This window comes from Cervus elaphus, chromosome 33 (genome assembly GCF_910594005.1).
Source record: "Cervus elaphus chromosome 33, mCerEla1.1, whole genome shotgun sequence".
Classification (NCBI taxonomy): domain Eukaryota; kingdom Metazoa; phylum Chordata; class Mammalia; order Artiodactyla; family Cervidae; genus Cervus; species Cervus elaphus.
The window spans coordinates 37,841,036-37,857,102 of record NC_057847.1 but is presented as its reverse complement, the minus strand read 5'-3'; the positions used below and the strand labels follow the sequence as shown (position 1 = coordinate 37,857,102).

The window sequence follows — 16,067 nt, the reverse complement described above, 5'->3', positions numbered from 1 at the left end:
ACTATATTGTAGTATAAACTATATACAATAAAATGTACTTAAGTGTACAGTATGATTTTTGATAAACCACCACAATAAAGAAATAGAATATTTCTGACCACCCAAAAAGTTCTTTCACACCCCATGCAGCATCTAACTCCACACTGAACCCCCAAGAGAATCACTGATCTGCTTTCTGTCACTATGTATGTGATTCCATTTGTTTAGAGTTCATTAAAATTGTGTTTTACAATATGTACTCTTTTGTGTCTCTTTTCCATCAGTATGATGTTTTTGAAAGTCATCCATGTTGTTGCATATATAAGTGGTTTCCTCTTTACTGCTGAACATTATTGTGTTGTAAGGACATACCACATTTTATCCACTTACCAGTTGGGAAACAGTTGGATTATTTCCAGTTTGGGGCTATTATGAATAAAACTGCTATGAACTAGTATGTTTAAGTCTTGGTGTGGACAAATGTTTTTATTGACTTTTGGTAAATATGTAAAGTGGAGCTGCTGGGTCAAATAGCATTTTTTTTTTTTTTTTTTAGCTTGCAGGATCTTAGTTTCCTGAACAGGGATTGAACCTGGGCCACAGAAGTGAAAGTACTGAATGCTAACCATTGGAGCACCGAGGAGTTCTCTGGTAATTGTACTTTTTAACTTCATTTTTTTAAAAAAAGATGCCAGAATGGGAATTCCCTAGAGGTAACAGTTGTTAGGACTCTGTTCTTTCACTGCCTAGGTCTCTGTGTAGCCTGCTGCCACCCCTCCCTCCCCCAAAAATCCAACAATGCCAGAACAATTTTCAAAGTGGTCAAACCATTTACGTTACTGTTTGCATGGTAAATGTACTTTTCATCCTCTTAGTTTCAAAATGTTGTCTTTAAAATGTGTCTTTTGTGGCTTGCATATAGTTTTTTTTTTAAAACCCATTCTACAAATCTCTTTTAATTAGAATATTTAATCCATTTGTGATGCATTTATTTAGTTACATTTAATGTAATTACTTATGGAGAAGGCAATGGCACCCCACTCCAGTACTCTTGCCTGGAAAATCCCATGGACGAAGGAGCCTGGTGGGCAGCAGTCCATGGGGTTGCTAAGAGTCAGACACGACAGAGCAACTTCACTTTCACGCATTGGAGAAGGAAATGGCAACCTACTGCAGTGTTCTTGCTTGGAAAATCCCAGGGACGGGGGAGCCTGGTGGGCTGCCGTCTGTGGGGTCGCACAGAGTCGGACACGACTGAAGCGACTTAGCACTAGCAATGTAATTACTGATAAGATAGTATTCGTGCCTGCCATTTTGCTATTTGTTTTCTTAATGTCATATATTTTTCTGTTCTTCTATTCCCTCTTACTCCCACCTTTTATGTTAAATACTTATTTGTACCTTTTAATTACCTTTGTACCCTTAATTACCAGTCCATCCTAAAGGAAATCAGTCCTGGGTGTTCATTGGAAGGAGTGATGTTGAAGCTGAAACTCGAATATTTTGGCTACCTGATACGAAGAGCTGACTCATTTGAAAAGACCCTGATGCTGGAAAAGATTGAAGGCAGGAGGAGAAGGGGACGACAGATGAGATGGTTAGATGGCATCACTGCCTCAATGGACATGAGTTTGCGTAAACTCTGGGAGTTGGTGATGGACAGGGAGGCCTGGCGTGCTGAGGTTCATGGGGTTGCAAAGAGTCAGACATGACTGAATTACCTTGTCATTTCTTTTATGATATATTTTTTTGAGTATCTTCCTAGTGGTTGTTCTAGGCATTACTCAGTTTTGTTCTCTGAACACCTAGCAGGGCAGCTAATGGGTAAACGTTGTTGTCTTAGCGGTGGCTCCTAGGGCAGGAGGAGAAGGGGACGACAGAGGATGAGGTGGTTGGATGGCATCACCAATTCAATGGACTTGAGTTCGAGCAGGCTCCAGGAGTTGGTGATGGACAGGGAAGCCTGGCATGCTGCAGTCCATGGGCTCCCAAAGAGTCAGATCCGACTGAGCTACAGAACTGAACTGGGGATTACAAGTACCAATTTAGAACAATACAGCTTGGATTAATACCAGTTTAATTTCAATAGTATACAAAACCTTAGCTACTATATAGCTTCATTCCCTCTTGCTTCCTTTGTACTGTAATTATGATACAAATTAGATCCTTATACATAATATGCCTATCAACAAAGATTTTTAATTACTATGCAGCTGTATTTTAAATGGGAAAAAAAGAATTATAAACAAAAAATACATTTATACTTTTATAATTACTTATATAGTTACAAGTTTCCTTTATATGGGTTTGAGTTATTGTCTAGTTTTTCATTTCAACCTGAAAGACTCCCTTTAGAATTTCTTGTATGTCAAGTTTCCTAGTGACAAATTGTTGTTATTTTTGTTTATACATGCATTTGGGGAATGTACTAATTTCTCCTTCATTTTTGAAGGATAGTTTTCCTGGATACAGAAGTCTTAGCTGACAGTCTTTCAGCATTTTGAACATGTCATCCCACTGCTTTCTGCTTCAGTAGTTTTGGTTGTTTATAAATCTTATTTAGGATTATGTGAGGAGTGGCTTCTCTCTTGACACTTTCAAGATTCACTCCTTGACTTTCGTTTTCAACAGGTTAATTATAATGTGTCCAGATGTGTATTTCTTTGAATTTATCCCACTTAGACTTTATCAAGCTTCATGGATGTGCGGATTAATGTTTTTTTTTTTAAATAAATTTGGAAAGTTTGTGACTATTAAGTGTCATCACATAGTATCAATAGTGTATACATGTCAAACCCTATCTCTCAATCCTTTCTGTTCTCCCCTTTCCCCCTTAGCATCCATCCTTTAGTTCTCTACATCTGTGCTGCTATTTCTTCTTTATAAATGAGATGGTCTATTCCGATTTTTTAGATAGCGATTTTTGCGTGGGAAATTCTGTATAATTGTGCCACTCAAACAGTTTTGGATTCAGATGTTGCAATCTTTCCTTTCCCCCTATCCAGTAGACTGATCACCTTTCTTGATTTAGGAATGCTTTAAAGATGCTAGTTACTTAGAACATATCTTACAAAGTGAGAGGGGCTTGGTAAACGTCCTGCCCTGAACAGAGCCTGTGCTGAATTGTGACATAAACTTGTCAATAGTCATTTCTCGGGCGGTTTTGCTCTCTCAACACCTAGCAGGGGAGCTAATGGGTAAAACGTTATTGTTGATAATTACTAGGAGAAATGTGAGTAAATGATTTCTTAAGTTTTGTAAATTGGGCTTACAACAGATGGTTTCGCTATTAAGGAAATGTTTGTTTTCCTTGAAATTCAATCTTCACAAATTGGTAAAGACAAGAAGATGAATAGACTGCACTATGGAAAAGAACATCAGACCGACCGATTTCCACTGTTTTCACACTTCTCCCTTTTCTCTCTTGCTTCTCAGGTAACCACGTTAAGTTTAGTTCAACTGAACCTTTTCGTTTTGAAGTAGGGCCGGCCGCGATGAACACCAAAACGAGAGGAGTTCTGGACTTCGCATTCCTACACTTCCATTTCCTATCCAGTCACCTCCCAGGGTGCGCAGGCCAGCGTCTCGGATCTCGGGCGGGCAGAGCGCCGAGAAGCGGGGAAGGCAGACGTGAGGGCGGAGCAGCGAGGATGTCCGAGGATGTCCGGCGCTAACTTCCGCCTCGCCCTCCAAGCCTGCAGTCAAGAAGCTGGCCCGCTCCGTCTGTCGCGAGCGCTACTCCAGGGACGCCTGCCCGACTCCCGAGTCGTCTCCAATTGGCCGTCGGAGGAACGGAAGCCGAAGAGGAGCAGTGAACCCGGAAGTGCTTCGCAGCGGAGGCCCGGGCGACTCTTTTGAATGGAATCGGGCTGATTCATCGCCGGTTCGCCGAGCCGGAGCCGGGCCCAGTCCGAGCTGCTGCTGTCGCTGTCGCCGCGTCATCGCTCCTGGAAGACAAGGGTCCAGACCGCGACTTCCCTCTCCGCCCGCCTTCAGGTAAGCCTGTGAAGGCAGGCCTCAGATGTCCGCGGAGGCAGCCGCGGTAGGCCGCTGCTAGCCCCGTGCTTTCCTGAGTCACGTTGCCCAGCCGAGTTGCCGCTGGGGCCCCGGGCGGTGAGGGTGGAGTCCAGGTTCCTTCGTCCTCCTCGCTGGCTTCCCGGGTCTCTGATTAAGTTAGGTCTGGATGTAGTTTCCTTCCGGGCGTTTCTGCTCCGCTGAATTCACCAGACTTTGGGAACCTCTGCTCCCTATAGAGGGAGAATCCTTGGTTTTGGCCACTGTTTGTGTTCTGTTGAAAGTTACCCCTGTGTTGAAAAACTTCCCACTAGACAGGAAACAAGGGTGAGAGAATAAAATGAACTTTACCGTTGACTGCATGTTTGCTTTATCACTTCTCCCAAGGATAGGCCTTGACCCATTTTCTTTTAGTTTTAGGTTTTTATCTCCCTTCAAAAACAAACAAAACCCAGAGTTGCACTGGTTTTTAACCTTGAAACTCTTAAAAACAAAGTGCGGTTATTTCTGCTCTGCGTTTGAACTTACTTTCAATTTGTCCTAATTGAGTAGTTGTTGATGAGTTGATTACATTTCCTGTTTTCGGTAAAGTCGAGATCTGCTACTGTGTGTTACATCTTGGAACTCAGTTTTCTTGGGGACACTACATTGTGTCAGTCAAAGAAGAAAAATGTAAAGTTCTTGAAAAAGTTTGGAAATAAATCCAGTGATCGAAGGAAAAATTCTTGAAATTAAAATGCTATCCAAAAGTTGGTAAAAGATTTAATGGGAAAGGTAAGGAAGAGGTTTTAAAAATGAGCAAGAAATGTACTTCTAGAGTGAAAATTATTTTTTTCCACTGCCCACAAAATTACTTAGTCCTGCTGACTCGATGTTTGTGAGTAAGCACGACAGCCACTGATAATGGTGAAATAACAGAAAAAACGGAATACAGTTGTAATGCAGATGATTAATATAGTAGTCTTCTAGTCTTGTCCTATAAAACTACCAACTGGCTCATTTAAAGTTTAAATTGGGTATGTTTTAAACATTCAAACTTAAGTGGGTTACTGTGCATTTGAAAAGATTAAGATATATGGTGGCTGAAAATTAACTACAGGATGCATTTAGTGAAGTGGTGTTTCGAGAAAAACCTGAATATTGTCTTGATTTTGTTTCAGAACAAAGTTACATGTGGCCAACAGGAGAAAGTTCTGAAGACATGATCTTTCAATGTAGCCTCACCTGTTGAGTTTGGGAGATTTTTTTCCTCCTAGGATGCTTGATGAATATTATATTATTGTTCTAATTGAAAAGCTGAATTTTTAACCTGTCTGACATGGGTTTAATTTACTTTTATACCTGTTTGTAAACCTTGTGTTTAATATCTATTTTCAGAACCCTTGTTTGAAAATCAGTAACACAAAGCAGTTGTGCTTAAAATTTGTTTTTAGTTTTATAGCAATGTTTGTTTCCTTAGTTGTTGTCCACCTGTGAAAGCCTTACCTAAACACTTGTGATTATTACTCGTGAACTTGTCTTATACCCAGTTTGTTGCACTCAATTGACACTCATTATGTTTTTATGATATTTTGGTGTCCCCCTCTGTAAAGTGAGAATTGGATTAAATACTCTCTTCTGGCTCTAAGAGAATCCTAATAACAGTTACTGAGTATCTGTGAATGTCTCAGGTACTATGTTAGGTTCTTGTATTTTTTTTCTTACAGCAGACTTGCAAGAAAGATACTACTCTCATTTTAAGGTGAGGTCTGGAGTCTAGATCTAGAGTTTAGAAGAAGGGAACTTGTTCACGTCATATACAGAGAGGGTAGGTGAAGACTCCGGGATTCAAATCTAGGTCTGATTGCCTCCAGAGCCTTTCCAGCTGAATCTTTTCACTTTATGCTTTTTCTCTTGGGTTTGTATCATTCCTCTCAGGTAGAGGGTGAATTCTTTTGGTGCAAGTCACTAAATTCGTTAGTGACTCTATTTCTGTATCATCTTATATACAACGGTCATGAAGCCCTTATTTGTTAGTAAGTTGTGTCCCACTTTTTGTAAGTCGTGTCCCACTTTTTGTAGCCTGCCAGGCGCCTCTGTCCATGGGATTTCGCTGGAGTGGGTTGCCATTTCCTTCTCCGGGGGATCTTCCTGACCCAGGGACTGAACCTTGGGTCTCCTGCATTGACAGACAAATTCTTTATCTCTGAGCCACCAGGGAAGCCCTATATACTAGGAACTATTTAATAAATGTTTTGTTTTGGTGCTGTAATTAGGAGATAGTGCAAGATATTTACAATAATTCTATCCTTACTGTTCTAAATGGGGGGGGGGAAATCTTGATTTCCAAATCTTATTTATATAATTAAATTTAATGTTGACTAAACTTTAACTGAGGAAAGCCCTGAAGAAAGTGAGAGAAAGAAATTCCTAATTACTTTCCACAAATCAGAGAGTAGAGGAATTAGAAATACAGTGAGATCACAAATATGGAGTAAAGGATTTATCGTCTGAGAATAGTATATAAGTGCGGCATGGGTTGAGAAGTAAAAATGAAAAAATGAACTGGAAAACAGAAGAAAAACTCGACCAGATAAGGGCTTCATGATTTTGTTAGCTCAGTTTGGGAGGTGAAAAAGTGGAAAATCATGAGGATTATGAAAGTACTGATACTTATTTTGTACTATTTTTTACCAGAGTTCTAGACATTATATATGACATGCTAGGCATAAACACTTTATTCATATTATCTGATAATTTTTTAGCTAATAATATCATGAACGAGCTCTTGAGTCCTTTTCTTTTTGATAAATGTGAAAATTTAGTTTTGATTCATAGACATTTTGCATTGCTTTTATTTCTGAGTATTTTAAATATTCTTTTTTAGTAAGTATTCTTTTATGTTCTAGTGTAACAACTTAAATTTTATGACCCCCTTTGCTAAGTTCTGCAAAAAACAAGTCCCTACTCTTCAGTGTGATTGATTCATTTTTTACTGTGAAATATGCCCAGTGTTTTGAAATTTACTAAAGGTCAAACTCTTTAGAAAGAAGAACCTGTGTTGAATGAGCTGTAGCTATGCTCATAGGATGAGCAGCTGATGACAGCAGCTAGCAGTCATTGTTTACTTCCTATGTGCCAAGCGTTATTAAATGTTATTTATGTTCATTGTCATCTTTAATATTCTGAGATAGATATTATCATTATCCCCATTTTACAGATGAGAAAACTGAGCCTGAGAGAGGTGGCCGACCCAAGGACACAGAGCTAAAACGTGTTGGAACCAGGGTTTGAATCCTGGCACTGAGACTCTAGACTCTTAAGCTCTTAACCTTAATACACTAAGAAAAACTGTCATCACCATTTACCACCTGGGTCCAGTAGATCTTTTAAAATTTCTTACACCTTTAAGTCAGATCTTGAATAATTTACAGAAGTAAAAATAAAGGAATAGTAAAAAAAAAAAAAAAGTGTATTAGAAATGTTAATGAAATTTAAAAATAGCGCATGCAGAGTTTTGTTCTGTATTTTCCTGGTTTTGAATGTATATGTACCTGAAATGGATGACATCATTTAAATGTAATTAGCTGTTCATCATCCATCATACATGAACCTACATGTTTTTAATAACGTCTCTTCAGAGGCCTTAGCTTATGTTTTCTTTTGGTTCTACTGGTACTTGCAATACTTTGTGTGTGTGTGTATGTGTGTTAAAATATGCATGTAATAAAATTTACCATTTTGACCTTTGTTAGGCTTACAGTTCAGTGGCATTTAAGTACATTCACATTGTGTGATCACCACTATAATCCATCCCTGGAACTGTTTCATCTTCCCTGATGCAATAATTTTTAATTGTATAAGATAGTTTTTAAAGTAAATTTGTAGTTTTGCTGAAGCAGGGATAACCATCATCTTTGCTCATAAAACATTCTTTTAGATTTATGAACACCAGATAGTTAGTCCAGTGTTTTGTTTTTTTTTTTTAATTTGTGTTCTTTCCTTTTACTCACCTTCGTGTACACTTCAGCATTTGTCCACATTTGAACTGTATCAGCATCATAAATGATAACAGAATATGTCAGCTCTTTTGCAAAACAGGTTCTTGTTAAAGTATGTAAAGAGTCCTTCTTGTTGAATACTAACTGGATATTTCATATTTCCTTTTTGATCTTAGAAATTCATTGTCCAACTCACTGATCCTTTAAAAAATAATTTTTGAGGTAAAATTCACATAACACAAAATTAACTTAAAATTTTTTTTTAGTTATTTCTTAATTTTAATTCACGTATAGTTGAATAGTAATTTATACCAATCGGCTGTACAGCAAAGTGACTCAGTTATGTACATATATATATTCTTACATTCTTTTCAAAATTAGCCATTTTAAAGTGAACAGTTTAATATCATTTCAGTTTAGTTCAGTCACTCAGTCGTGTCTGACTCTTTGCGACCCCACGAACCGCAGCACGCCAGGCCTCCCTGTCCATCACCAACTTCTGGAGTTTTCCCAAACTCATGTCCATTGAGTTGGTGATGGCATCCAACCATCTCATCCTCTGTTGTCCCCTTCTCCTCCTGCCCTCAATCTTTCCCAGCATCAGGGTCTTTTCCAGTGAGTCAGCTCTTTGCATCAGGTGGCCAAAGTATTGGAGTTTCAGCTTCAACATCAGTCCTACCAATGAACACCCTGGACTGATCTCCTTTAGGATGGACTGGTTGGGTCTCCTTGCAATCCAAGGGACTCGCAAGAGTCTTCTCCAACACCACAGCTCAAAAGCATCAATTCTTCTGTGCTCAGCTTTCTTTATAGTCCATCTCTCACATCCATGCACGACCACTGGAAAAACCATAGCCTTGACTAGACGGACCTTTGTTGACAAAGTAATGTCTCTGGTTTTTAATATGCTATCCAGGTTGGTCATAACCTTCCTTCCAAGGAGTAAGCGTCTTTTAATTTCATGGCTGCAATCACCATCTGCAGTGGTTTTGGAGTCCCCCAAAATAAAGTTAGCCACTGTTTCCATTGTTTCCCCATCTATTTGCCATGAAGGGATGGGACCGGATGCCATGATCTTAGTTTTCTGAATGTTGAGCTTTAAGCCAACTTTTTCACTCTCCTCTTTCACTTTCATTAAGAGGCTCTTTAGTTCTTCTTCACTTTCTGCCATAAGGGTGGTGTCATCTGCATATCTGAGGTTATTGATTTCTCCCGGCAATCTTGATTCCAGCTTGTGCTTCCTCCAGCCCAGCGTTTTCTCATGATGTACTCTGCATAGAAGTTAAATAAGCAGGGTGACAATATACAGCTTTGATGTACTCCTTTTCCTATTTGGAACCAGTCTGTTGTTCCATGTCCAGTTCTAACTGTTGCTTCCTGACCTGCATACAGGTTTCTGAAGAGGCAGGTCAGGTGGTCTGGTATTCCCATCTCTTTAAGAATTTTCCACATTTTGTTATGATCCACACAGTCAAAGGCTTTGGCATAGTCAATAAAGCAGACATAGATGTTTTTCTGGAACTCTCTTGCTTTTTGGATGATCCAGCGGATGTTGCCAATTTGATCTCTGGTTCCTCTGCCTTTTCTAAAACCAGCTTGAGCATCTGGAAGTTCACGGTTCATGTATTGTTGAAGCCTGGCTTGGAGAATTTTGAGCATTACTTTACTAGTGTGTGAGATGAGTGCAATTGTGCGGTAGTTTGAGCATTCTTTGGCATTGCCTTTCTTAGGGATTGGAATGAAAACCTTTTCCAATCATTTAGTAGTTTCATAATGTTGTACAACTACCCTCTGTATATATTAATAGTTCTGAAACATTTCCATTCTTCTGAAGTAAAATCCCCTATCCATTAAGCAGTTTCTCCATTTTATTCCTTTCCCTGGCCCCTGGCAATCACCAGTCTGCATTTTATCTCTATGGATTTATATATTTTGGATACATCATATAAATGGAATCATTCAGTATATGACGTTTTGCACATGACTTCTTTCACAGAGCATGTTTTGAGATTCATCCACTCTAACATTTATCAATATTTAGTACCTTTTTATAGTTGAATAACATTCCATATATTCCACTGTATGTATATATAGAATTTGTTTTATCTTTTCCTTCTTTTATGGACATTTGGGCTCTTTCCACCTTTTGGCTGTTGTGAATAGTGATGGTATAAACATGGGTGTACATGTACTTGTTTTGAATACCTGTTTTCAGTTCTTTTGGATATATACCTGGGAGTAGAATTTCTGGGTCATGTGGTAATTCTGTGTTGAACTTTTTGAAGAACTCCAGAGTTTCCAGCATTCCTTGGATTTTAAGTTTGAGAAAATTATCTAGGGTATTGCCAGTGGTCTAAGATGTTGTTTATATAGGGTGATTTTACCTGAATGATTTGGCAATGTCTGGAGACATTTTTTTTAAAGTATAGTTGATTTGTAATATTGTGTTAGTTTCTAGTGTGCAGCAAAGTGATTCAGTTTTATACACACACACACACATTTGTATTAGATTGTTTTCCATTATGTGTTATTATAAGACATTGAACATTGTTCACCATGTTATACGGCAAATCCTTGTTACTTGCCTATTTTCTGAATAGTAGTTTATACTGTTAATCCCATACTCATAGTTTATCCCTTCCTCACCCCCTTTCCCCTTTGGTGACTGTTTCTTTCCTGTGTCTGTGAGTTTGTTTTTGTTTTGCCTATAGATTTATTTGCATTATTTTTTTAGATCCCACATATAAGTGACATAATTTTTATCCTCTCTGTTTGACTTTGCTTAGTATGATAATCTCTAGGTCCATCTATGTTGCTGCAAGTGGCAGTGGTTCATTCTATTTTTTATGGCTGAGTAATATTCGTGTGTGTGTGTGTGTGTGTGAAATATTCTTGAACCAATCATCTGTTGATGGGCACTTGGGTTGCCTCCACGTCTTGACTTTTGTAAATAGTGCTGCTACAAACATTGGGATACATGTATCTTTTCTAATTGTCATCTTGTCCGGATATATGCCCAGGAGTCGGATTGCTGGATCATATGGTAGTTCTAATTTTAGTTTTTTAAGAAACCTCCATGTTGTTTTTCATAATAGCTGCACCGGTTGGCATCCCCACCAACAGGGCAGGAAGGTTCCCTTTTTTGGAGACAGTTGTGATTATCACAGCTGTACTTGCTATGGGATCTAGTGGGTAGGGGCCAGGGATGCTGCTGAACATCCTGTAAGGCACAAGACAGCCCTCTACAACAGAAAAATTCCTTGGTTCTGACTGTCAGTAGTGCCAGAGAAACCTTGGTTTAGTCAATTTTATTGTCATCATTAGAGTGCTGGTTTTTTTTTTTTTTTACATTCACCTCGTGAATCTCTAATAATTGTGAAACTTTTTCTCTGTCAGTTCTCTCTTTGCTGTTAGGGGAAGAATATGAGGGATTGTGAAGTACTAGTTCAATGAAAGCTAACAAAAAAGACTACAAAGATGGTATCTTTGGTATTTTGTATCTTTTTGAAAGATGAAGCAGTGCTTTGGGCATCACCATAAAGACTGAAAGATGATGCAGTGGCTATAACGTATTTCACTGTTGCATTATTTGGGGTGATTACTTCTCTATTGCATTTTTGGGGTGATCCTCCATTTTCTCCTTAGTTTAGTCTTTTTTGGCATAGTTGAGAATTATTGATTAGGACATGTCAGAGTAATTCCTAGGATAATGAAATAACAAACTTTAAAGATACAGGGAAATTAACCACTAAGATTCCATAATGTATTACAGATTTCTAATAATGTGCAATGAACCTATATGGTAATTTTGTTCTATTTAAAAATGAATAAATCTTCTTTGTTCTTTAAAACTCCTCTAGAAAGACTGAAAGTCATGAGATAGCAATCTTTACATATAATTAGAACAGCTCAAAAAAAACTTTAGGAACAAAATTTGGATACAGGGATAATCACTATGCTCTATATATAGCTCCCTTGGGTGGTATTTCACTCTGTACTCTCAGGACATTATAATTAAAAATCAATTTTGATTTCTATTTTGTTTTTAGAAATTTTGCTTGATATATTTCCCTCCTTAGTTCTCAAAATAATTATATCTTATTTAATTAATTAATTAATTTTTTTTTTAGGAGAGAGGGGCAAAAAAAAAAGCCTTCAGAAAAATTATACCTGCCAGTATTAACAAGAACTTGAATTAAGAAATTTTTCATACTCAGCAAATTGAAGCTTAACACCACAAGAGCTGTAGCTACTGACCAGGTAAGAATTAAGAATGTATTTTACTTTTATTTATTCTTTCAGGATATTGTTATAACAATATTATGAAAATGTGTTACTTTTAACACAGATCAAAAGCCCAGATTTAAGAACTCTTGAAAGTCACAAGTAGCATTTTTGTTCTTGTCTGCTTTCTATAAACTTCTTAAAAGTAGTGTAATTTAGAACACTTCTCAATATATTGCATTTCCAAATGTTGGTTTTTTATTAAACCTTATTATCTTATCTTAAATGTTTTAGTTTGCTAAATATTTTTTTCTGTTTGCTGAGACATCTCATTTTGCTAAAAACACAAGTTTGACCTGCCAGATTTTCTTTCCCTCTGCTCCCCACATAGCTCATGTATATTCACAGCATCTGGAGTCTGTGTAAAGTCATCAGAAACAACACAGGGGGAATAGATAAACTGAACACAGCTGGGAATTTACTTTGGCCTGGAATATATAAAGTGTCTAAATTTTTTCCCCCATTTGTTCTTTATGTTAGTAAGCTTGCACTGATCCAAAAGAATTTTTTTTTTCTTGGAAGGGAATAGTATTTTGCAGAGGAATAAATGTCTTTTATATTTTAAATACACAGGGCTTTATTTTGTTTTGTTTTCAGTCAACAGCCATTAAAAAGTACTGTGTATTGAATGACATATTTGAGTTATGAAATTTTAATGAGAATTTAATGGAGAATTTATTTGTAAATGTTGCTGTTAGGAGTGTTAGTTAAGATTGTGAAGTGGAAGTTTTGTTTGGACTATCAAGTTTTCTTATGTGCCTTTTTGTTTTTTAAAGAGAGTTTATCTGTTATCAGTCTCACAAACTGGTGGAGTGAAGGATGCCAGACCCAAAACATGTTATTTTGTTTATATAAAACTCAAAAACCCTGAGAAGGTTTGCTGTTAGACCTTGGAATTCTACCTTTGCAGGGTGTTGGAGAATAGGAAGGGAACATAAGAGATTCTTAGGTGCTGGTAAGGTTCTTTCTTCGTCTAGGTGGTGGTTATGGTGGTATGTTCACTTTGTACAGATTGCATGGTTGTTGTATCATTTGGGCACTTTTCTAAATTAGGATTTGAATGAAGTTTGCAGTATTAACAGTGTTAAATATTTGCAGGATTAAATTGTTAGCAGTTTCAACAAACATGATTAGGCAATAGTGTAATGATTATAAGTTAGAGTTAGTAGAGCTGTTCTAACTAGTATAACAAAGTGGATAAGTGACTAAATTAATCTGTTAATGTTTGTTTAGTTTCAAATATAGTTTGTAGTGATACCATTTTCTAATACATACATGTAGGAAGAAGAGGAATTTTAAGGCATAGCAGCAGTTTTCAAGTAGAAGAAATTGCTTCATTATTATTTAGTTGTACTAATATTAATTTTTATAATTTGATTACTCCTTTTTGTGTATTTGTGGCCATATTAGTACCCTTGATATTTTTTCCTTTGATTTCTTCTGTGAAAATTTTGAGCTTATAAGAGTATCTTCTGTAGTTACTCCAGAGATGAAAAAAATCAGATCGACATTTCAAAGTTAATCTTCTTTGTATTGATTTACTCTAAAATTGAGACCAGCAGCCGAATTTCCTTGGTGAAAATGGTGTATATCTTCACAGTATCTGATATAATGCAAACTATCTGTGTGGATTCTAGAACACTATCCTAATGCATTTAATGTTTACTTTATAATATTTCGTTTAGGATAATGAGTGTGTTTTACAGCCTTTGATGCTAATTCAGAGATCCATAATCTGCTCACAATGTCTTTCACATGTAGTTTTGATGATAACTGACAAGCTGTAAGTTAATTAGCACAGAACTTCCTAATGAGGATGTTAAAATTTAATTTAAAAGTGAGGATTTTTATTTGTACACTCTGGACAAATTGAAGGAGATTCAATCATACATATGATAAGCATTTCAGGCACTTTTTCCTCATTCAGGTACTTTATTAGATAACAATAAGAAAATATAATTAACTTAATGATAGCAAAGTTTTGAAAGTATGCTAAGATTGCTTGTCTTTAAAACTGGGGATAACCCAAAACCAAAGCAGTAAAATAAGGTCTGTTAATTAGCATGGAAGACAGCTTCTTGAATTAATATGTGGTGTTAATTAACAGGAAGTCTGATGTTGGGTTGTAATTACCACCAATATTTTTGACATACTGAGTGACTGGAGGTGAATTACATAGACAGCAACTGAGTCAACACTTTTGTGCTCAGGAACGTTTCTCTTTGTCTCTGTTTTCTAGAAGTATGGACAGACTTCTTAGACTTGGAGGAGGTATGCCTGGACTGGGCCAGGTTAGTATATGGACTGAGTGTTTCTTTGTGTGTTAATTACAAGCCTTTCACGAGTTATCCAAACAGAAAGAAATCACTCCCAAGAAATTCTCATAGATAACCTTATGGTGAGAAGCTTCCCTTACTGCTGGGCGTTGTATACCAACACTAAATAACTTGTGAGAATATGTTCTATTATCTTAATTTAATTTTCTCCTAGGAATAAGAATTTTCTCTGCTTTGATTTAAACTTTTGAGATATGCAAGATAATCACACTTGCCTTTTGGTTAAAAAAAGAGAGACTCATAATATCCTATTTCTGGTTTACAATGTAGACTAAAAGTAACACATGAAAAAGTAAACATTGCATACTATTGGCAAGATCCAGAAAACCCATAGAATGTATGTACGATCTTAACACTGATAAATTCCTTCTAGTAATTATGATACATGGATGAATAAGTAATACCTCTTTTTCCTTTAAATTTGGTATATATGATTTCTTTCACATTCTTGCTAAAATTAAATTAGTTTTCAGTTAGTTTTAATATTATCTTTTATGTTGTTCTGTACAGTTGAGGCAAATAGCCTCCAGATAGATTTCTATCTTAGGATATTCTGTCTGCTTTCAGCTGAAGAAGAAATTTCTGCTTTTTTTGAATTCTACAGTGATTGTCTTCCCAGTCTTCCAGTCACAAAAAAGATGACTATGTGAGACTTTTATGTAATATATTATTTTATGTTGACATTTTGGGAGTATTTTTCTAACCCACCTTTAGAACCCTTTTAGTGATCAACTTTCCCATATTTCTGTATCACTATCAATGACTTTGTCTTCCTTTATTCATAGTAGTCTAATATTTTGTGTGAGAAATAGTCATGTTTGAGATTTCATGAAATTTTCAATGTTTCTTAGGCACTTTTACAAGAATTCTGTGTTAGGCCCATTGTGCTTGATGACTAATAAACCTTTTCCTTTTAGGATGTTGAAATCATTTTATGATTCTGTATTTTATCCTTGTATAGACCATTTGTTAGTTTTGGCTATTTCTCATGTTCCTTTTCTGTAAGCATGTTTCTTTATGATTCTTCATTTTTCTAAAATCTTTGTAATATGTTTGCTTAAGAGGTCTAAGTTTCTCTGAACTTGGCCCCTAAAGCTGCTTTCATACTTTTGCAAACATTATAGATAGCTTCTAGAATTTTCTGATTCATTCTAAAATCAGCAATAATATTGTTTAAGTATATAAAAGTGTCAAAAGTGAACTGAGGTGGTGTATAGACGCTTCACATTAGCCTGCAAATTACATGTAGGTAAAGGTATTACCTTACTGGAATTCTTAAGAGAAGTTGCTTCAAATTTAAATACCAAAATAACTTTTCCCGTAAGTATTAGATGCAGTAAATTATATATCCATGCCAGAAATCCATGCCTGGAAATTGCTGGACATGAAATGATGGTTTGACGGACCACAAATTGATTTACAACATACCTCGGTGACCACTGCAGACCTTTGCATTGAGCGGAACACTAAGAGT

General features: G+C 36.7%; 1 protein-coding gene across 1 annotated transcript in view; it reads left to right on the top strand.

Annotated features, from left to right (window-relative positions):
• The first annotated feature begins 3,682 nt into the window (after positions 1–3,682).
• PSMD14 (proteasome 26S subunit, non-ATPase 14) overlaps positions 3,683–16,067 on the top strand; it is a 99,646-nt gene continuing 87,261 nt past the window's right edge. Inside the window, exons 1-3 of the mRNA XM_043894240.1 lie at positions 3,683–3,975; positions 12,104–12,233; positions 14,497–14,548. Of these exons, the coding sequence (XP_043750175.1) occupies positions 14,501–14,548 (48 nt within the window). The 5' untranslated portion in view covers positions 3,683–3,975; positions 12,104–12,233; positions 14,497–14,500. The remainder of the gene's footprint in view (positions 3,976–12,103; positions 12,234–14,496; positions 14,549–16,067) is intronic.